At 40.5% G+C, this 23782-nt stretch overlaps 1 protein-coding gene across 7 annotated transcripts in view; it reads left to right on the top strand.

Annotated features, from left to right (window-relative positions):
• Positions 1-3602: 3602 nt before the first annotated feature.
• The window catches only part of LOC110972768 (deoxynucleoside triphosphate triphosphohydrolase SAMHD1-like), a 126337-nt gene continuing 106157 nt past the window's right edge, over positions 3603-23782 (top strand). For all 7 annotated transcript variants that reach the window (XR_007942378.1, XR_007942377.1, XM_051949157.1 and 4 more), the window contains exons 1-7: positions 3603-3684; positions 8052-8182; positions 8432-8486; positions 8570-8633; positions 9575-9735; positions 10375-10490; positions 11217-11299. Coding sequence is in view for 5 of the 7 variants with exons in the window: in XM_051949157.1 (XP_051805117.1) it covers positions 3626-3684; positions 8052-8182; positions 8432-8486; positions 8570-8633; positions 9575-9735; positions 10375-10490; positions 11217-11299 (669 nt within the window). In the remaining 2 variants the exon portion in view is untranslated. The remainder of the gene's footprint in view (positions 3685-8051; positions 8183-8431; positions 8487-8569; positions 8634-9574; positions 9736-10374; positions 10491-11216; positions 11300-23782) is intronic.

Genomic DNA, 23782 nt, shown 5'->3' with positions numbered 1-23782 from the left:
TTAGAACGTGGCATCAAGCGCTGCTTTTTGAGACCTTTTACCTACTTCATGTGCCGGGTTCTATTTAGCGATGCTTAGTTTCAACAAGCCTGGCAGTAATTGTATGTGGGTGTGGCTGGTGAAACTGAACTCCACGGCCAAATTAATTTGGTTATTTGGTAGCTAAGGAGGCAATTACTTTTTTACATCAGGCGAGGTGGAGCTGAACATCATTTGTCCACCAGTGCACAAAATCATGATTTAAAAACTGCATTTTGTGTATTGTTTGTGTTGTATTAAAATTAATTTGGTATAAGTGTGATAAATATGCAAAAACATAAAATATCTGTATGAAGGCAAACAGTTTTTTCCCACCAAAAGTTTTGTCTTGAATAATCAATAGAATTTATTTCATTTTTACAAATGAACTACAATGTTAATTAAACTGCATGCTCACCTTGAGAACAGTTTAATCTTCACATACTTTGTTAAAACTCTGGCTTTTGGTTCTTTTTGCTTTTAAAAATTGATATACTAAAGAAATTGACTTTATACTGAAGGGTCGTGGAGTTGACATGAAGTCATATCATCTGCTAACAGGCATTTCTTCAAATACTTTTCGATACACATCCTAATAATGTGGAACAAGTTTATTCTCATAAAAACATATATGTGTCTCCAGGTTTCTTGTAATGGTGATGAAATTACCATCAAGGTTCAGCATGATGAACATTGTCAGGCAGAATTGTTTTTATTGGATCAGCTGCAGGAAAGAAACCTGAGCTTAAAGAATTAAACAATGGTGGCATCTTGTGGCCATTTGGTATACTAAAGTATTTACATGTACAATGGATACAAAAGAAAGACGACATTTAAACGTATAAAGATTGTTATGTACTGTTGTAACAATGGATTTAATTACTACTAAACTGTCACTTCCTGATACTGCAGACATATATTTTAGAGCAGGAATAAATGCTTAAATTTGACATTTCTGGTAGTGGCTGTTAATTGTTTTGTAAAAAAAAATACAGCAATTTATATTAACTTTCCAATTTGGTAGTTCTAGAGGAGCTTCATTTCTGCTGAAATGTCATTGGTCAATCCAGTAAGTGTGATTTAAAGAATACGACGTGTTAGTATTATTGTACTTCAAATTTTCTCTGCTGCCAACAGGTGTTGTTTCTATGGAAGTGAGACTCTACTGGGCAAACCCAAAGTGTGTGTGTGTGTGTGTGTGTGTGTGTGTGTGTGTGTGTGTGTGTGTGTGTGTGTGTGTGTGTGTGTGTGTGTCCATCTGACACATGAGGATGTACACGAGCTCAATTTTTTTCCACAACTGTAGTCTCCCCCATTCATTTCTAATGACCGGTCATTTTTGAATGGGAATACCAACAGTGTGCAAAAGTTGAATAAAACACAAAATCATAACAAAATTAATACAATTTATTTTGTGTTTTGAAATCCTCTTTGTGGACAGAGTTTTAGAACCTTAGGTCAGTCTAATCAAATGAACTACATTTTCTCAGGGGATAAAACTTTCAAATTGGTCAAATTTGACCAGAGCACAACATGAGGATTAAGTAGTACATACTTCCAATCGTATTTCTTTACCAGAGATCACTTTGATATAACAGCTCTCGTTTGAAATGCTTTATATTATTGGCAACTTGAATTTATCTCTATATGACAGAAAATGAGTGAGCCCCATGATAAGTTTCATTTTTCTGGAATTCATAATTCCTTGGCTGGAAGACATAACTAACAATAACTGATGTCTGCAGATGGCTAAAGAGTTTACAACCTACCACTCTGTTAAGACCTTTTCCTCTTCCTGCTGGAAGATAAATGGTAGAAGAAACAATCAGCGTGTTTTGTGACATTGAAGCATCAGTCAAAATCAAGAGAGCTCCTCAGTCATATCTGTGCTCCATTACTCCCTGCAGCCGGCCTTGCTAACAGTTCACCAAAAATAATCTGGTTCAATAGTTGACCACCTCCTTCCCTTCTTGAGTATATAAACTTAATTTCTGAAGTCTAGTTTCATTTAAGACATTTAGAGCCTACAGTTCGAGCTTTCTTGGGAAAGGATATTCTTACCTCTTCTTAAATGGACCAAAGAAGTTCATATAGCAGGCAACAACAAACATCTTAATATTCCAGGATACAGTATTTAGGCCCAGGTGTTTAGTCTATATGTAGATATTCTCTTAATAATGTCCTCCTTGTGGCTTAGGGTGTTTCTTTGTCCAGGAAAGTTCATTTCACACACTGAGAAATTCTATTCTTTGCATGACCTCACTATATCTGTCTTCTCTTAAGATAAGCATAAGGAGTCTGTTGACCTTTGGCTGCTAAAGCTGCTGAATGTTACCAAGGTGCTCTGATCTTCATTGCCAGCTCTCAAGAGCTTTCTGATCGCTCTCATCTATGTGAAGAAGGCATACTCACATAGTATATTTCCTTTGTACTAAGTCACTGTAATAGTCCCTTGTCAGTCGTTCATCTGTTTGCATTCAGCATGTTGCTGATTCTATGCATTCAGATAAAAAGGTCATGCCACCAGTTCCAGTCTCCTTCAATCACCAGCCAGCCTCTTGGAGCAGCATTCAGCCAGCCTTTCCTCTCACCTCATTGAGCCTCCAAATGTTCAGACACCTACCTTGTCACCTGCATGTCCAGATCCCCCAGTCACCAGCATCACTCAGACATGCCTTGGCAGCCCTAGAACCCCTCTTCATAGGTCCCTTATCAACATCTAAGGATATAAGACAAAAAAAATCTGAATAACTTGTAAAAACATGAATTAAAAAGTATAAAACTGTTGCAATAAAATGCTCTTAATCACTGCTGGCTGTGTTCAGTGTTGCAGTTTCATGTCAAGAATGACTATACTGGGCATCTCAGAAGTTCAACTTGTTGAGCGGGCCTTGCTTCGGGTACTAAACAGGGGCTATAGTACCCGAAGCAGCAACCATCGGTTCGAGGCCAACCTACGGCCATTTGCTGCATTCTTTGCCCTACTCTTCTCTCTATGTTTCCTGTCTTTCTCTCTCTGTCCCATATGATAAAGGCCAAAGAAATGGCTTTTAAAAAAAAGAATCACCACATTATCCTTTGTAATTCAAGGCTGAAACAGAAGGTAATATGCTTGTTTTCATGCATTTTCCTACAAAATATATTACATTTGGAGTGCAGTTTTCTGTTGTGTTGTTTCTTGTAAACTGATAACAGCATCAATGCTACAGGTTCTGGTGCAACATTTGACTGTCATTTTGAAGCAAATGAAAGACGTGAGAAGACAGGAGAAGAGAATGAGGAAGATGTGACATGAAATGACAAAAATTTCATCCCATGATCACTCAGGGGAAATGGTGGTGTATATATGGGTAAACTGCTGTTTGGATTTATGAATAGATTAGATGTGTCCTGGTACCATCAGCTGTTTTGAAAAGAGCTTGTCCATTATATTTAGAACAAATGTTGTAGAAAAGGTCCCAAAGTTAGTTCATGTTCATACATTGTTAGATTTCGTACAGTTAGATTATGTATTATTGTGGTCGCTAAGGGCAGGGTGTTGCTTATGTGAAACGTGTGTGATGAGTGACGTCATGTGATGGTATGGGGCGTGGTAGAGGAGTGAGTGATGAGACAGCAGTTGGCAGAGTCATCCTGTGTTAGATGGTGGTTGTGCGTACCTGAAGAGTAAGTATTGTCTGAGTGTTTTGTGTGATGTTGTGCCGAGTTAATGTTATTGTCAGGTTCATTTTCTGTATTTATTATTTTTATTCGAACACTGTGCCTTTGTTAAGTGCTGCATGTAATTGGAAGATGTGTATTTTTGCGGTCGGATGTTTGGAGCGTCAAGTTGCTGCTGCGCTGGGCCCGTTTATAGATTGAGAATATTTTATTTTGAAATGGCAAAGAGGGAGTTGCTCGTTAATATATGACAAATAGCGGAAGTATGTGAGTTCGATGATGATTATGGATAAGTTCATGATTACAGCACATTAGTTTACATTTTATACCTCATGACCAGGCCATCTTGGTTAATGTTTACATCCTTCTCTTTGCTGTACCACTAACTCTTTGTCATCATCCATTTTGGCCAGCAAGAAAGAGTGTCAGAGTCACAGAAAGTAGTGATGGAGAACGCTTTAATGACCTTTCCCAACAAACGAGTGGTCATATCAGCCTTGCTTCAAAGGAAAGACTCCACCTTGAGACCATCTGCAGGATCAACAGCAGCCATCCTGTGCACTGACACCTCTAGGGTTGCCACCCGTTCGTTAAAATACGGAATCGTCCTTTATTTGACAATTAATTGTGGCGTCCCGTATTGATTCAATACGGGACGCAAATTGTTCCGTATTTTCATAAATGTCCCATACACGTCTGTCACACACGCATCAAAACTGCATAATAAACAAAATAAAACACAGGAAATATTAAGGGCAGCCAGTTTCATCTTCCTTACAACGATGTAGCGAGGACCCGATGCGAGGTCCAGCGGATATACTTCTCTGTTTGCCGGTCGTGCCAAAGTAGTTATCCCCGATAGAAATTGTATCCCCTGCCGCGGGAGCGCGCATGCATTCGGAAAGATGGAGTTATAATCCTGTGTTTTGATATCAGCGTAGTTTATTAATAAAACAAGACGTGGATTGTTACGATCAGGCTTTGATTGTCAAACATGTTTGACACCACTGTCTAACTTCCAACCCTGCATTTCGCCTCTGGGTACAGAGAATCTCTTTTTTTTAGATTATATATATATATATATATATATATATATATATATATATATATATATATATATATATATATGTATGTATATAAAACAAGGAGCCAGACGAGAACAGGATAGAGTTTATTTACATTTTACAATAAACACAATTATTATTAATATTAACTATTTATTTTTTATACCTCCCTTTAGGATGATATATGCATATAACAATGAGAGACTAGAACAGGATATTTAGGATATGAACAGGATAATTACAGCCTCACATCTAATCTATAAACTAATACCATCCCACACCCCTACAGATCAGCACAGAAGAGAGACATTGGAGAGCAGAGAGACTGTAATTCTCATACACTCCAATGACAAATTCCTAAATGAAGAAAAAAAAATCCCCAGCTCATAAAGTGGCCTAAATTCAGTGTCCAATCACCCAAAATCCCAGAGACTTGATGTCAGAGGATCAAGTGGGATCTCTGAGCCCCATCATCATCATCCACAATGGATCCACTGATGTGAGGAGAGAACAGGAAAGAGCATCAGAGTCACACAAAGCAGTGATGCAGAAAGCCGCCATCACCTTCCCCAACAACAGAGTGGTCAAATCAGTTCTGCTTCGAAGGAAATACTTCGACCCTGGCCACCCACTTTCCTCTCCTGGTTTAGATCCTCGCCTCCTTGTCACTTGTTGGCATTTGTGGCCATGTCATTGTCAGGTTCTGGAATGAGCTTGCAGTTACTAGCATGGAACCATGAAGCCTTTCCTGTGATCTTAACTGCTGTTTCTGTTAGCACTAGCATCAGACATACTGTAGCCCGTGGCTCTGGGGTCCTTAGCAAGGCTTCCCTTACCTGTTTGTTATTATTATAAAGCACAGGGGACAGGATTTGCACAAACACACATTTCACATTTGGTCCGTTGTCAGAAGCAGCCACAACTACATAGGATGGAGTGGTCATGTAAACAAATTCCATTTGGGCTTGACACAGACCTTAGTTTGAACGTGATCAACATGATTAGAAACATATTAATGTTCAGCAAAACAGCTCAGTGTGTTTCAAGAAAAATACTGTAAGCACTGAGACTGTCAAAAATTACTTTAATTCTAGATCATAACACCATTTTCAGAGCAACACTCTCCATCTGCTCTCCCTTTAAATATATTTTGGCCAAATTGGTTCTTCCTTGTTGTAACTTTAGAGCCAATAGTGAGGCAGAATTCAGCAAAAATATCTGTTTTTTTCTGTAAAACATTTGTCTCCCTTTTTGACACATTGTCAATCGATGTGTCTGTGGGCTCCCTCCTCACCCCAGGGGCCCCCCGTGTGAGGATCCCCCTGGATCCTGTGCCGCCCCGGGGGGGCCCCTGGACCCGGCTCCACCCCCGGAGGACCCACCGGACCCGGCTCCGCCCCAACCCAGTTTCCTGTCCGGCCCCGCCTGTCTGTCCGGCCCCCGGGCCGTCCGCCTGAGGACCCACCGGACCCGGCTCCGCCCCCAACCCAGTTTCCTGTCTGGCCCCACCTGTCTGTCCGGCCCCCGGGCCATCCGCCGGAGCGGCCCCCGGGCCATCCGCCGGAGCGGCCGCCTGTCTGTCCGCCGGAGCGACCCCGCCTGTCTGTCCGGCCCCCGGGCCGTCCGCCGGAGCGGCCCCGCCTGTCTGTCAATCCCCAGGACCATCCTCTGGAACGGCCCCTCCTATCTGTCCAGCTCCTACCCGCCCAGTCCCCGGACCATCCTCTGGAGCAGTCCATCCTGGCTGTACCGCCCCCGGGCCGTCCCCCTGAACGATCCACCCTGTCTGTCCAGTTTCGGGGCCTCCCTCCAATACGGCCCCCCCAGTCTGGCCAGCTCCAGTCTGTCAAGGCCTGGCCCGTCTGGCCCCCAGGCCGTCCTCGGAGGTGGACCCTCCGGCGAGTCCAGCTTCGGCCGACCCCGCCTCCAGGCCACCCTCTGAAGCAGGCCCTCGGCCCGGTCCAGTCTCGACCTGTCCCGCCTTCAGGCCGTCCCCCGGAACGGGCCCTCCGCCCGGTCCAGTCTCGACCTGTCCCGCCTTCAGGGCGTCCCCCGGAACGGACCCTCCGGCCCACTCATCCCCAGCCTGTCCGGTCTACAGTCCGTCCTCCGGAGCGGACCCTCCGGTCCGGTCCGGTCCTGCCCTCGGTCCGGTCTGGTCCTGCCCTCGGTCTGGTCCGGTCCTGCCCTGCCCTGTGCTCTCCTCAGTTCAGCCCAGCCCTGTGCAGTCCTCCCCTCAGTTCAGCCCAGTGCTCCCCTCAGTTCAGTTCTGCCTAGCCCCCAATCCTGTCCCAGCCTAGTACAATCGGTTCCTGTCCTGTCCCGGTCCAGTCCTGTCCCAGCTCATTCCCCAATCCTGACCTAGTCCAGTCCAGTTTAATTTTAATCCCTCTCCCAGTCCAGTTGAGCCCAGGTCCAGTTCCAGCCCAGAGTCCCCTTCAGTCCCTCTCCCATTTCTGTCCTTCCTGTCCCCCATCCTTCCTTCCCTGCCAGCCCTTCTAGTTCCCCAGTGGGCCCTTCTCGTTCCCCTGTGGGCCCTTCTAGTTTCCCGGCATTTTCTCCTGCCTCCTCTCAGACCCAGCTGCCCGGGATCCAACCACCCAGAACCCTTGTCCATTTTCCCCAGCAACTCATCACCGGGTTCCCCTGCCTGGACCCCCCCCCCCCCGTTCCTGGCCAAAACCCCCCACTACACCAGCTGCTAGTTCTGCTTAGTAGATCTTGTAGATCAGCCATAGGTATCTATGGTGTCGGTTCAGCTGATTGTGAGAGCTGGAAACAAAAATTAACTTTCCTCTGTTTGTGCTGTCAGTTACTTTGTCAGCCTTTGTGTTTCCTGTTGACGATTGATCAGAGTGGTTAATGTGAGCATCACGTTTACGGACATTTATACATCAGAGAGACTGCAAACTTGAGTCACAGCTGCAACACAGTCATGTATTTCTCCATCATCAATAATAAAGAAGAGAAATGCAGAGTGAATATTCCAGCTGAAGGACAGAGCTCCCACACCAGGCTCATGTTCAGAGGTCTGACCAAAATTCAAACAACAAATGCAATTTGGCTACTCAGTTGTCATTACCACATTTTTAAAGGAATACATGGATATTCAGTACTCAAAGGTTGGAGCACACTCATATTCAAACTTTGTCTTCATTTGAATCTCAACTATACACCTTTCGTTTTTACCTGAATCATGCAAATGATATGAAGGGTTTTACTGTTCCTCTGTAGGCAGTGACTAAAATAAGGGTGTGTTGTTGCTGAGCATAAAAGGCTGATCTTGTTCGAACTCTCTGTGTCTTTTAGTAAGGAAGCAAGTGCTGAACAGCTTCAGTATTCTGAAATATTTACTGACCACTTGTCATATCAACACCGAAAACCTACAACAATCCCAATGGAGAAAAAGGAAATCAAAGATGGGGACATGAAGGAAATGCGTGAGTTCTTGATGAAAGAAGGATTTTAAAAAGCTATATGAATTTTGCTTTGTAGGTTTGGTAGGTAAATTTGGTTGATTTCATGATTGGCTTAAATAACTTAGTCAAATGACAATGGTTTTAACTGAAATCTTCTCTTGTGTTTCTGTCTTGTCTCTCATGGTTGTAAATGACAAATTATATAGTCGCTTTTCATTATAAACACTAAGAATATCAGGACTGTTAGTAAAAATTTACTCTTTAACACAGAACCGCAGAACACTGGTGATAATCAGCAAAATTCTGATTCTTCGAAGGAAAATTTGTAAGTGTGTTCACATTAAAGCAAGCTTCATTCTCAATTTATTTAGCTCATTAATTCTCTACTATGCTTTTCTTTATCTTAAGGAAATGTGATCATCGTACAGCAATCAGGAATGCTGTCAATTACTTCCTGGAGAAAAAACACAAGGTGACTTAACTTGAATCTAGAACATTTTTCAGACTGGGGATATGGAACATTGCTGGCTTCATCAGTCTGGTAAAGTGTCAATATTGTAACATGATATTTGTCTTTCAGGCGAGACTAGACAACACACCAAGGGGAATATGATGAACAACAGTAACAGACTAAATCTAAACTAATAGCAACTGATCAAAGTGTCTAATTAACTGATAGCCCAGCTTATTTATGAGTTCTTTCACACTGAAACTGAAAGCTCAGGACTTGACCTGAGGATGGCTGCAATGTGGTAAAACAATAAACAGCAGCTGATAGACTTTAACTCTGTGACAGCTGTCTGACAGTGTGACTGTCCCGAGATCCTGGTTGGTTGTTTCTCCCTGTCCGGGTTAATTATTCGTTAACACAAATTATAGAAGTCACTGCTGCTGTTCTGTGAGTGAATGCATACAGTTCTCTGTGTTTGCAGACTTTGCTGAATCTTGTCAGATGCTGCAGGTTTGTAATGAAGAGGAAATAGTCCTGAACAGCTGCAAACTGAACTACTTTTCTGTGTGTGCCAGCTCACCTGTCTGATGTGAAGAAAAGTCGATCTACACTGTGTAATTTACCGTCAGATTCTGGCCCGTACTGGTCCGTTCTCATGCTCTCTCGGGGATAATGAGAGATCATAAGAATTTTTTGCATTTTTTGTGCTTTATGCTGATTCAAATACAGTTAAACCATGTTATTTATGGTTACACATTGAAAAGGAATAAATTAATATTTGTAAAGGTACAGATTTTTAATATGATATTGTGCTCAATTTGGCCTGTTTTTGACAGTCAACATGAAAATTTGTACTTTTTTCTTTATTTTTTTCAGTTTTTTCTCTCTATGATAACAGTGTAATCTTTGGGAAATATTCTTGCTGGGTGTGTCTGATTTGTTGTCCTATTCTCCTCCAACAGGTGCTTAATGATCCCATCCATGGTCTTATGGAGTTACACCCACTTCTCATCAAAATCATGGACACACCTCAGTTTCAAAGACTACGACACATAAAGCAGCTTGGAGGAGCCTATTTTGTTTACCCAGGAGCCTCCCACAACCGCTTTGAGCACTCAGTCGGGTACGTCAGCACGTTTTGCACCAGATTCACTTTTATGTGTGATAAATCAGTCACAATCTAAATTAAGGTAATGATCAGTTTGTAGTGTAACACCACATGAAAACCATAAAACAAGTAAAGAGATTGGTGTGTGTGTGTGTGTGTGTGTGTGTGTGTGTGTGTGTGTGTGTGTGTGTGTGTGTGTGTGTGTGTGTGTGTGTGTGTGTGTGTGTGTGTGGTCAGGTGCTGGCTATACTTGTGGGGACCAAATGTCCCCACAACTACAATTCTACAATTCTACAATTTCATTTGGCAGACGCTTTTGTCCAAAGTGACGTACAACACAAGCAAGAATTCAGACATAAGGAAAAACCAATAAGGACAACAAATGAATTACAACTGTAGGAAAACCGAAAACAATGGCATTTGTGGGGACCTCATTTCGGTCCCCACAAGTTTAAACAGTGTTTTCTTGGCCATGTTGTTGTTACTGAAAAAAGTAAAAGTGCAAAAACGTTTCTTTAGAGTTAGGCATTGTTTTGGTCTGGGTTAAGGTAAGGGTAAGGGTTAGGTGTGTGTGTGTGTGTGTGTGTGTGTGTGTGTGTGTGTGTGTGTGTGTGTGTGTGTGTGTGTGTCTGTACACTGTATTTGATGACACAGCGTGGCCCACTTGGCAGGACAGCTTGCAAGAGCTCTGAGTTCAAAGCAGCCAGAACTGGGAATCAATGACAGAGACATCCTCTGTGTGGAGATTGCAGGTCTTTGCCATGACCTTGGTAAGTGATACACACCTTTCCTGTAATACCTGTTTCTTATTTTGATGGTATCTGATGTGTGTGCTTCAGCGTGAATATGAAAGTGAAACGATTTTTTGCAAACAGCATTTTGTTCTCTTGGCAAGGACTGCATCAGGCAACACATAAATAGAAAATAAAAACAATATATGGATGGGTTCATATTGTAATTTTCATTTATTTTGGCTGGAGGACAGTGCAGCACATACTTGTACACATGTAAATGATTTTTTAAATTTTGTTTTCATGTATTTAGTCACTCCCTGTCACCCAATAGCTTCCTCAACAGTGAGTAAAGATTTTGAACACTTATCAATGATAGTAACTTTGAGTCGTTATTAAAATGTAGTTACTTGTTTCTGGAAATTCAGTTGAAATTTGTCCTACATTGAAATTTGTTATTTTATTTGGAACTATACTCACATGTCTACTGGTATTTGTACTGCTGAAAACAACATTGTATAATGTACCTTCTTCATCAAAAAATGGAGGAAATACTGACTTTGCAGCAGAAAACAATTAAAGGAAATGGGAACAGATAAAAATCAGTCAAATGCAAATAAATATTTCAAGATAAACCGGTAATTTGGGGTACAGGCTTGCTGCCAATATTAATTAGTTTAAAATAAAACATGTCTGATAAGACACAATCACCCTGCAGTTCACACATGATCACCAGTGATTTCATGTTTCTTTCTCCACATCTAGGACATGGTCCCTTTTCTCATCTGTACGATGGAATTTTTATCCCCAAAGCATACGCCAAAGCATGCGCCAAAGAACAATGGAAGGTAAGAAAAACTGAACTACTTTTGCTGTTGATAATGTATGACATAATAGTCAACCACAAAACTGAAGCATGTTTAAAAAAAGGAGCATGTCTTAATAAACAACATAGCTGTACACAAATGTCAATACAAATTAAAGACACAAGTCCATGTGTAGATGTCAAGGTCAAAATCACAGCTTATGGAACAACCTTAAATACAGCATGTCTCATTCCTCATGGAACACTGATTAAAACACAGATCATCTCTACTGTCCTTTTTTCAGTGGTACAAGCCACTCTCCTGATGCACTGACTTTGTCAGGGTTATTTTCTCAGATTTCTCAAACCTCCTGTTGAACCACAGAAGATTCACTTCCTGTGGCCTGCAAACTTATTCTTTATATGTGAAAATTTGTTTAAAAACTCAAAGGAATAATCCAGGATTTGAGAAGTATACTTAGCAACTTTCTGTCAGTGGGATCAATACCACTCTCATTTTTATCAATTAAATATGAACTTTGACTAACAGTAGTAGCTTGTGCCTTTGCTTGTCATGGAAGCAGAGGGAAACTTTTCTAACTCTGTATGTGTCGGAAATATTTCCAGACACTAAGTTCTTGTTCTTCTTCACTTCTAATGCTTCAGAACTTCAAGGATTCAGATGTTGAAATATTGATATAAATATAGTAATATAACCATCATCGGACATATGGGCATTTGTTATTTGTAAAATATGTACATATATTGAGCACAAAAAAAAGGTAAATTTGATGCATATGGATTACAAGGATACAAATTTGTGTTAATCACTGTAATAATAACAGGAATTTTTTTTAAATATTCTTTTTATTGCCAAGTGTACATTGGATAGAATACATGTCTCTCACAAAACAATCATAGTTTTATATGTTTTGTAATATACAAAAATAAAATATGATACAAAAAGAAAAAACACAGCAGCAACATCAAACATAAATAGATTGGATATGACAGAATGGCGGATTTCTACACAGCTTGGGTTCTGTGGCAAAACAACAAGAAAAAAATGTAAGCCTGAGCTGAAGTTTATAGAACAACGATGGCAGCAGAAACTAAACAGAAGCTGACAACAGATGAAATCAATACCATATGACAGGGAAAAGGACCTTTTTACAGCCAGCATCATGACAGAGTTATCCTGAGAAGACGTTCATATTGTAACATTGACCTCACTCGAGTCCTTCAAGTACTTTAATACAGGCTCCCATACTTTATCAAAGATTGCCCGTCTGCCTGCATTTTTATACCTAAATTTCTCCATGCACAGAGTTTCACTGAGCTCCCTCAGCCACATTTCAATTGAAGGTACTTTGTCTGACTTCCAGTGTCTTAAAATAAGTCTTTTAGCCAAAATGGCACCGAAACATAAAGACTGTTGTAAAGACTTTCTACTGCTAGAATAATCCCAAAATGGCCACCAGGGGACAGGGTTCACACAACCTTTTAAATGCCTTTGAGTAAAAATCAAATATTGAAGACAAGAATGGGTGGAGACTGGGGCACGTCCAGAGCTGATGAGTGAGTGTTCCATCCTGATTCTTGCATTTGTCACACAAGGCTGATACATTAGGATACATCTTGTTAACTTTTATCTTTGAGTAGTGTAATCTATGTATTATTTTAAACTGAATTAATTTATGCCTCACATTAATTGAGCATCGATGAATATTTGAAAGACATGTGTCCCAGTATTCTGTGGAAAGAGGCACTCCCAGTTCAGATTCCCACTCCAACCGTTGCTTTTCTGTGCTAGTTTCTATCTGATTGAAGAGTATCTGGTAAAGACTTGATACTGCTCCTTTTTTACCTGGCGTGATTTGAATTATTCTTTCAAGTCCATGGTGTCGTGGGATGTCTGATAACGTTGATACATGGGCCTTCATAAAATTTCTGATCTGCAGATAGCGGAAGAAATGCGAGGCTGGCAGGTTGTACTTAGCTTTCAGTTGCTCAAAAGACATCAGGTGCCCCTTCTGATATAAATCGCTCAGGGACCCCATTCCCTTCTCCCTCCATCGAGCAAACACTGGGTCTCCAGCAGAGGGCTTGAAAGCATGATTGTTACAAATTTGTGTATCATTGTACATATTTGGGTCCTTTAAATGTGATTTAATCTGATTCCAAATTTTTACCAAGTTGTGTATCATAAAGTTACCTTTGTACAGTGATTTGCTAATTTTGATGGGGCTGTTCAATAGGGCTAGGAGAGAAGTCCCTTCACATGCTGCTTTCTCTAAAGAAAGCCAGGCAGGGTATGGACTGGTTGTATCCTCAGTAAGGTTCGAGTTCCTCCAGAAAGCCAGAATATTTAGATGTGCTGCCCAATAGAAACATTTGAAGTTTGGTAGGCCGAAGCCTCCCTCCTGTTTTAATTTACAGAGGTGTTTTTTGTTTATACGTGCTACTTTGTTTTGCCAGAGAAAAGGAGTCACTATTGAGTCCAGCCTCCTGAAGTATGCTTGTGGAATAAAGGATGGTATTGATTGGAAAATATATAGGAAACGTGGGAGAACTACCATTTTAATAGCATTAATTCTCCCTACCAGTGACAGTGGGAGGGTCTTCCAGAATTCAATATTCTGCTTCAGTTGTTTCATCTTTAAATTCCAATTTTCCTCGAGTAGCAGGCCAGGTTTCCTGGTGGCAGACACCCCTAGGTACGTGAACCTGTCCGTGGCGATTTTAAAGGGAACAGAATTCAGCGTGGTACTGTTATGATTTAGATGTATTGGCATTAATTCACTTTTTTCCCAGTTAATTTGAAAGCCTGAAAGGGAGCCGAAATGATCAAATACCTCCATGATTGATGAGATTGACTCTTTTGGGTTAGACACATACAATAATATGTCATCCGCTTAAAGCGACAGGTGGTGTTTTTGCCCTTTAATAGAGACAGGTGATATCCTGGCGTGCTGACGTATTTTGTAGCTAGCATTTCTACGACCAAATCGAAAAGGTAAGGGGAGGTGGGATCTCCCTGTCTAGTTCCACGACGTAGTGGGAATTCAGAGGAGACATCCTGGTTTGTAATAACACTTGCAGTAGGATGAGCATACAAAATCCGTATCCAGTCTATAAATACCTTACCAAAGCCAAATGCATTTAAAGTCTCATACATGTACGGCCACTCGACCTGGTCAAAGGCCTTTGGAGCATCAACTGATATTGCAACTGTTTCTGTATTACGCTTAGTATACAGTATGTTGAATAGACGCCTTAAGTTAAAATAAATATGCCTATTAAGGATAAAACCTGTTTGATCAGGATGCACAATCGTATGAATATGTGTTTTTAAGCGGTTTGCCAGGATTTTGCTAATCAGTTTTGTTTCGTTTGGGATCAGTGACACTGGCCTACAGGATGAGGCTTCCAACGCATCTCTGTTCTTTTTTAAAATTAGTGAGATGTTTGCTCTATAAAGTGTTTGAGGTAACCTGCCCTTTGCTGCAGTATGCTTAATCATACGCAGCAGGAGCGGGGCTAATTCCTTATAGAAGCACTTGAGTCATTCCATGAAATCGGTGCCTTTTGCGTCCCCAAAAAGTAATCAGTCATAAAATTATGATAACAACAAATTAATATTTCATTTAAAAATATAACATCACCCTGTCTTCTCTCCTTAATATTACATCAAATTAAAGTCAATGAAATGTTATTTTAATTAATTTAAATTACTTTCATGCTGATGAGGGTGAGGTTTTTGGCCTGTCCCTCACTGTTCTTGTATGTGTACAGGACTTTTCATTTGTAAAATGTAGGCAAAATGTTAAAATTTTTACATTTACATGTAGTTTAAAGTATGATCTTATTGTAAAACAGTGTTTTTGGTAATAAAATATATATTAATCATTATAAATTACCAATTTATCGGCTTCCCCTGATTTCGTGTCAATCCTGTTACCCTAACTAAAAAACCCTATAAAAATAATGGTACATTCCAGATTTGACAGGATTTAAAGGAGGTTGCATCATCTCGGAACCAGGATGCTAACAGCTCATTGACAAGTAAGTTTCTCTCATCTCTGATTTGGTATTTTGAAGTTTTTCAAGGTTTAACCAGGGGGGACAAGCATACAACGTCAATCCTGTTACCAGTTTTTAAACATATCAACATAATCAATTTTCTATTTTTCAAAATATAATCAATATCTACAAGTAATTATCTTTCAAAGTACATAGCTTGCACTTTAGCTAGCATTTATTTTAGCTAGCTACAAGCAAATTAGCTTAAAATGGTCAACCCTAACCTTGCCAGCAAGTTGAATTCTCGCGATATTTGTGAGTTCACAAATCTCTCAAGAAACCATCTTGCTCCGCTCCCGCATTCACTGTTTGTACAGAGCCAAGTTGGCACGGGCCAATCATGCAGTAGATCAAAACAAACATGGCAACGGAGGACAACGATCGTGTAGATGCTGCTATTAAGTCAGTTTTAGCTGAATCTCCTATCGCTTCTTTGAAGGAAGAACAACGAGAGGCGCTTTGCGCATTTCTGGATGGTAAAGATGTTTGTGCTTTTTTACCTACGGGTTTTGGTAAGAGTTTAATCTACCAATTGGCTCCGCTCGTTGTGAAGATCCCGCGATTGGCTAAAAACAAACCTGTCAGAGGCGGGACATACTGTTGCATTGTCCAATCCGTGCCTCTTTCCTCCGAACGGATTTACATGGAGCGGTCCCAGATTAATATTGTGGAGTACTATCAAGTACTACACAATTATTAATCTGGCTATTGCCAGGTTAGGTCAACCCTGTTACTGTCAACCCTGTTACCTTTCCACAGTAACAGGATTTGACGTGTGAGTAACAGGGATGACACAGAATAGTGTTTACCCTCGTTGTACTGTCTTTAAATGTTAGCCTTATAAAATGAAAACATTTTTAGGTCATCATGTGAGCATTATTGCGCTGTATTCACATCATTTAGTAAGGTTCAGTGTTCACTGTTTCCATGCTCCTATGGGTAGCCTATTTAATGTAAGGTAGTCATTTTTCAAAAGTCATTGTGTTATTACTGTCTTTTTACTGTGTTGTGTGATATATTTACACTATAATACGCTTTTACAGATGTAAGTAGTATTCCACTGAGTGCAGCAGAGAAGCAAAGGCGCTACCGAGCTCGCAGAGATGCAGATCCTGAAAGAAGGGTTATGTCTCAAAAAAACTCTTCTTGGGAAACTTGTCAATAATGCATAGAACAACAATAATGAAAACATAGACTTAGAAATTTTATGTGATTCACTAATACAACAATGCCAATCAATAACAAAATACTATAACTAGCTAGTACTTACTGACTTGGGAAGTAAAACCTTATCATTTTGTGCAGTGTGTGTCCTGTTACTGTTACTCTTGTCAGCCCTGTTACCATAACGTCAACCCTGTTGTTGTCCTTAATTTGATAAAAATGTAAAAAATGACAATTCAAATGGACTTTCAACCTTTACCATTATGATTTAATCTACATAATTTTTTAGATTGAGACATTTTTAAACATTTCTCTTCTTAAAAATATCATTTGTATGTTGAAACATGTGATTGTCATACAAAATTATGGTGCATTTGATCATCTGAATGACAAATATCTAATTAGTGAAAAAAAATCACAAATGACAATAATCTTAATGGAAACAGAGACTACAGTACTCCTTATATGTATACCATATATTGCCAAGTTCTAATTAGAAATACTGTATATTTATAATTTCATGTCGGTAACAGGGTTGACAAGATTATGAAAACAGTAGGAGAAAAACAGTTATAAAATATTAAATAACACAGCCTGAGATGGCACAATATAATTTCATGTCATTTTAGACCTTCTGTGATTCCTGGCTACTAAAAAAATAAAAATTAAATATAGTTTAAATTTTACATTTTCAAAGTTGAAAAGGCACCGGTTTCGTGGAATGACTCACTTATAAAATTCTGTTGTGAACCCATCCGGCCCAGGTGATTTGTTATTTGGAGATTCCTTAATTGCTTGTATAAGCTCTTCTATAGAAATTTCCTTATCAAGCAGAACTACTGCTTCAGGGCTGAGTTGGGACAGGTTTAGTTGGGAAAGAAATTATTTAATTCTGTCAGTATCATGATCACCGCTTGACTTGTATAATTTCGAATAGAATTCCATAAAATGTGTATTTATTTCTTTAGGGTCTGTGAGAATAGTTCCCGAACCTGTTCTTATTCTGTGTATAGCCTGCGAGGCTTGAATGTGCCTCAGTTGACGTGTTAATAATTTCTGGGGCTTGTCACCTATCTCGAATTGCATCTGTTTGATTCTATTTAACTGCTCATTGACCTGTGAGGATAAAATTGTATTATATTCTTGTCTCAGGGAGATTATTGAATTCAGGGAGTTGGGGTCTGACGAGACTCGGTATGAATTTTCTAACTCGGTGATGGACTCATCCCATTCCACTAATCTTTTTCGACTGTTTTTTCCTGTTTGCCATATAAGAAATGATGTTGCCTCTGAGCACTGCCTTGATAGCCTCCCATAATGTTGAGTCATCGACATCTCCTGTGTCATTTGTATAGGGTGACCATACGTCCTCTTTTGCCCGGACATGTCCTCTTTTGAGAGGCTGTCCGGCCTGTCCCGGGGTTTATAAAGTCCTTCAAATGTCCGGGTTTTGATCCCCTAAATTCCACATAACGCGAAACCGCCGCGCCGCGCAGCGCCGCGCTCTTGAATCGTACTGCGCAGCACTTAGAACCCATTCTCTTCGATCAGACAATTTCCACTGCACACGCTGCGGAACGCCAGCGCCGCGTCTCTGAAGCGCCGGCGCGCGCCACGGCGCTGGAGATTCACTTCCTCGCAGGCTGACAGGCAGGTAGGCACACTGCGAGAGAACACTCGAACAGAAAGAAAATGCCGAAACGCAAATGTCATTTCACTGATGAAATGCGAAAAAGTACCCCTGTTTTCGTCCGGGTCGTGTCAAATGGGAGGCAGAATGTACAGTCTGCAAAGCTGGGACATATGTCTCTGTGGCTAATAAGAAAAGGAAAAAGAAGGAAAAAAGGACTGTTGACTTGAGGCATTATTTCTATATTTTTTTCATTTGCCATTACACATTATTTTGAAGAATGGGCTAACTGAACATTGAAGAATAGGCTACCTCTCTTTTTTCTTTTTGTTTAATATTTTGAGGCATTATTTCTATTTTTACATAATTGATAATTGGGAGGTTATTTTGAAGAATGGTACTCTACCTCACTTTTCCTAACTAAGTTGTAAGTGTCAGACTTAAGAGAGATGATTATTTCTTATTTTGTTAAACATCTGAATACATGTGTTCCTACACAACTTGAGTCAATAACTATTAAAGACTAGAGCATGCCATATTTGTATGTGACTGATTATATTGTTTAGGAGAATTGCTTTAAATTAATGAATACATTATTTATAAAGCAACTGTTTGTGAGTGTTTTGGGCTATTTTTCTGTATATCCAGGTAAAGTGTTATTTTCTGGGGAATTCAGAATATTTGTTTAACTGAGTTTGAAGCACAGAAAGCCCCCTGACCCACGGAAAACCCCTAAAAATGGGGGGGGGGGGGGGGGGGGGGGGACTGAAAATTTTTCGCGCGCGAGCTGGAAGTGTGTCCTCTTTTCAGAGAAACAGAATATGGTCACCCTACATTTGTAGCTATAATTTCTGGCAACCTTTCTGACATATATTTCAAGAAGCTTTTATCTTTTAAGATGGTGTTATCAAATCTCCAAGAATAAGCGCTCTTATGGTGTTTAAATCTGATATCAAGGGACACTGGAGCATGGTCACTTACCAAATATTATGGTAGTGCGAGGTTACAACGTTGGGAATCAATTTTGAGTCTAACAACATGAAGTCAATCCTCGAGTAGGAGTTATGTACTGGGGAAAAAAAAGAATAGGCCCTGGTGGCGGGGTTACGCAGTCTCCAAATATCAACAGATTTAGACTGTGCATTATGTTTTTTAGGACCTCACTGGATTTATTATTTGCTGGTACCTTCTGCGACTGTTTATCTAAGAGGTATCAATTATACAGTTGAAGTCGCCTACCATTATAATGTTTGTGTCACTGATATCTGGAATCCTATTCAAAACTGTTTGGAAAAAATGATGGATCATCGAAGTTTGGACCATAAATATTTATCAAGGTTACAGGAATACCATTGAGCGTTCCTGATACAATTATAACAGGAAATTTGACTTGAATCCCAAAACTACACCTTAGGAACAGATGTTCCTGTACTCAGATTTAATCAACAAAAATGATATCAGTGTGAACTACACACTGATATCAAAAATGTACGATCCACATCACACAGTGAAACAGACTTGGAGGTACTGTCACTTGGTCTCACAGCAAACGCCTGAAACCTTGGGATGCTTTTGAAGGCAAAATGTTCATCCCGAAAAGTTGGGTGCTAAGATGGCATGAGGTGAAAGTGTTAGAGATCTGTTAAAGGAAAGAGCAGAGAGTAGCACCACAGCACACAAAGTCATTGCCTGATGTTATACCCACCAAATCATTACATGGCAAACATGAAAAATAAGCACTGATATTTACATCCCCATTCATGTTTTAGTAAAGTCTTCTACTCAAGCCTTCCTCTTTAAAACAATTATATGTATCTGTGTGTTTTAGCAGCATGATGGATGCCCCCTTTACTCATTGTTTGACAACTAGTGGAGACAACGGTTTAAGCCACTGATGAAGCTGTATGGTCTGGATCCATACGAGAAAAGAAAATGACCTGAAATTCATCACAGAGATGATTCAAGGAAAAACCCCTGACTGAAGATCAGGTCAAGGTTTAAAGCACTGATGGAGCTGTATGGTCCGATATTCCCAAAATCACTATACGTCGTCACATAGTCAATTCTAATGTATCAAATCATAGCTAGAGGGGCTGCACAGTGGCATAGTAGTTAGCACTTTTGCCTTGCCAGTGAGCAAGACTCCCTGGTTTTTGAGTCCCGGCTTTCCGGATCGTTCTGCATGCGAGTTTCTGCATGTTTCTCCCCTGTGCATCGTGGGTTTTTTTCTGGGGTCTCCGCTTCCTCCCACTTCCTAAAATATGCTGAAGTTAATGATATTCTAAAATTGAATGCGAGTGATTGTTTGTCTGTAATAGCTAGCCCTGCGACAGACTGGTACCTGTCCAGGTGTCCCTGCCTTCGCCAGTCAGCTGGATAGACTCCAGCCCACCAACACCACCCCCACCCATCCCCCGCGCGACCCTAATGAGGATCAGCGGTGTATAGAGAAATGGGTGATGGCATGGAACAGCTATGAGGAAACAGAATTTGATGAAAACCATATTTTAAATTGGCTGAACAATACCACTGGTATCTTCTGTCCTGAGTAGACTCTTGTAGATCAGCCGTAAGTGGTATTTGTTTTCACCCATATTTTAAATATGGTCACTCTGCTAACTACCTATGTATTACTATATAACATTATTTGCATTGCAATTCACCTCTGCCTTCCTCCCTGTGTCCTTTCTCCAAGTGCAATCCAGCTCTGGACTAGGTCCCAGAGCTGGATGCTTCTGATCTGTGGGTTGCCTGTCCCTCACTGGCTTCAAGTCTCCATCAATGTCCACTGTGGATGCTGCGCATGGACCTTTCCCCACCCACTGCTTCCAGCTGCCCATTTCCCCAATTACTCTGCATCATGCTTACATAGTTATATGCTCATCTACACACAGTTTCGCAACTTTCCTAACCAGCTATATACGTAGTAGTAATTAATGCCAACCTTACAGCCATAACACGTAATTGAATCAGTTTTATGTAGCTTTGCTTTGCATGCATCATCAATCTTATCATGCATGTTCCAATTGGTGTATTACTATGTTCTGCGCGGACAGAAAAGAAGTTACTCCCGTGATGTTGTGGCTGTGACTGGGCTTTGTCAGCTCTTTGTGTTTCCTGTTGAGGACTGGGTCCAGAGTGGTTTATGTGAGCATACGTTTACAGACATTAATGATCAGACAGACTGCAAACTGAGTCTAGCTGCAACATCAGTCATGTATTTCCATCATCAGTATAAAGGAGGAAATGCAGAGTATATAATTCGAGCTGAAGGACAGAGCCCCACACCAAGCTCGTGTTCAGAGTCTGACCAGAATTCAAACAACACATGCAGTTTGGCAACTCCATGCTGTCATTATTACATTTTAGGAAGGAATACATGGATATTCAGGACACACTCATATTTAGCACTTTGCCATCATTTTGAATCTCTCTAATACACTTTTGTTTACCTGCACATGCAATGTGTGCGGGTTTTTACTCCTCCTCTGGAGGCAGTGACTAAGAATGAGGTGTGTTGTTGCTAGCATAAAGGCTGATCTTGTTCGACCCCTGTATCTTTTAGTAAGTAGTCAGGCGCTGAACACTTCAGTTTTTCTGAATTACTCTACGAACACTTGTCATAGCACCTAAAAACTTTAGGAAACAGATGTCATTGAACCATGGAAATCGAAGACGGGGCATGAAGAAACGCGTGAGTTCTTTGCATGAAAGAAGGCATTAAAACTATGTGAATTTTTGGTTTGTAGGTTTAGGTAGACCTACATTTGGGCTGAATTTCATGGCTGGCTTAAATAACTTAGTCAAATGAATGCAAGTGGCTTTAACTGAATCTTCTCTTGTGTTATGTCTTGTCTCTCATGGTTGGTAAAATGATAAATGATATGGTCCGTTTTCATTCTAAAACACCAACACTATCAGGACTGTTAGTAACATTTACTCTTTTACACAGAAACACAGAACACAGATGATGATCTGGAAAATTCTATTCTCGAAGAAAATGCGTAATGGTGTTTCACATAAAGCAAGTGCATTCTCAAATTCATTTAGTTCATTAATTCTCTACTATCCTCTTCTTATCCTTAAGGAAATATGATCCTGTCAGCAATCAGGATGCTGTATTTACTTCCTGGACAAAAAACAAGGGTGACAATAACTTGAAATCTCGGAACATTTTTCAGGACGGGAGATATAGAACATTGCTGGGCTTCATCAATCATTAAGTGTCAAGTATTGTAACGTGATATTTTCTTTCAGCGCGAGACTAGCATGATATACCAGGGTCGGGACTATGATAAACAACAGTACTGACTAAAACTAAACCTAGATAGCAACTGATCAACAATGTCAATTGCTGATTGCCTCAGTTTTATTAAATGAGTTTGTCACAGTGCGAACTGAAAGCTCAGGACTTGACCTGAGATGGTGCATGTGGCAAACAATTAAACCAGCTGATAGATTTTAACCTCCTGTGACAGGCTGTCTGACAAGTATGACTTCCCCAAGATCCCTGGTTTGGTTGTTTTCCCTGATCGTGTATAATTATTCATTAATACAAATTACAGAAGTTACTCGCCTGTTTGCTCTGTGAGTAAATGCATATAGTTCTGTGTTTTGGAGCACTTCTGTGAATTGTCTGATGCTGCAGGTTTTAATAAGAGGAAATAGTCTTACAGCTGCACAACTGACTACTTTCTGTGTGTGCCAGCTCACCTGTGTCTGACTGTGAAGAAAAGTAGGTCTACAACTGTGTGTTACCATCAAGATTCGGCCCTAACGGATCTGTTCTCATGCTCCTGGTCAGGATAATGAAATTATTAAGGCTTTTTTTTGGCATTTTTTCATTTTATGCTAATTTAAAATACAGTTAAACGTGTCATTTAGGTTACAACATGTAAAGGAAAAATAATATTTGTAAGGTACACGATTTTAAATGGACATTGGGGTGTTCAGTTTGGCGCCTGTTTTGGACGGTCAGCATGCAAATTTGTACTTTTTCTGGTACTGTTTTCTTTCAGTTTTTTTCTCTTATGCAACAGTGTAATTTTGGGGAAATATTCTTTGCTCGGGTGTGTCTGATTGTTGTCCTTACCGTCTTCCAACACGGTCTTAATGATCCCATCCATGTCTTATGAGTACACCCACTTCTCATCAAAATCATGGTACATACATCAGTTAGAGACCTACGATACATAAGCAAGCTTGAGGAGCTATGTTGTTTACCCAGGAGCCTCCCAAACCGCTTTGAGCACTCCTGTCGGTACGTCGCACGTTTTCCAACATGATTCACACTTATATGTGTGTAAAATCTGTCACAATCTAAATAGGGTCATGATCAGTTGTGGTAGTGTACACCCATAATGAAAAACTTAAAACAAAGCAAAAATTGTGGTGTGTGTGTGTTGGTGCGGCGTGCGTAGCGTGCGTGCGTGCGTGCGTGTGTGTGTGTTAACGCTATATTTGGTGACGCGTGCCCACTTGGCCAGGAGAGTTGCAAAAGTTTGGAGGTCAAGCCAGCCAGAACTGGAAATCGATGAGAGAGACATCCTCTGTGTGCAGATTGCAGGTCTCCTGCCATGACCTCGGTAAGTGGATACACACCTTTCTGTAATACGTGTTTCTTATTTGGAATGTATTGATGTATGTGAC

The sequence above is a fragment of the Acanthochromis polyacanthus genome, chromosome 6, assembly GCF_021347895.1.
Source record: "Acanthochromis polyacanthus isolate Apoly-LR-REF ecotype Palm Island chromosome 6, KAUST_Apoly_ChrSc, whole genome shotgun sequence".
Lineage (NCBI taxonomy): Eukaryota > Metazoa > Chordata > Actinopteri > Pomacentridae > Acanthochromis > Acanthochromis polyacanthus.
This window is presented reverse-complemented; position numbering and strand designations above follow the sequence as displayed.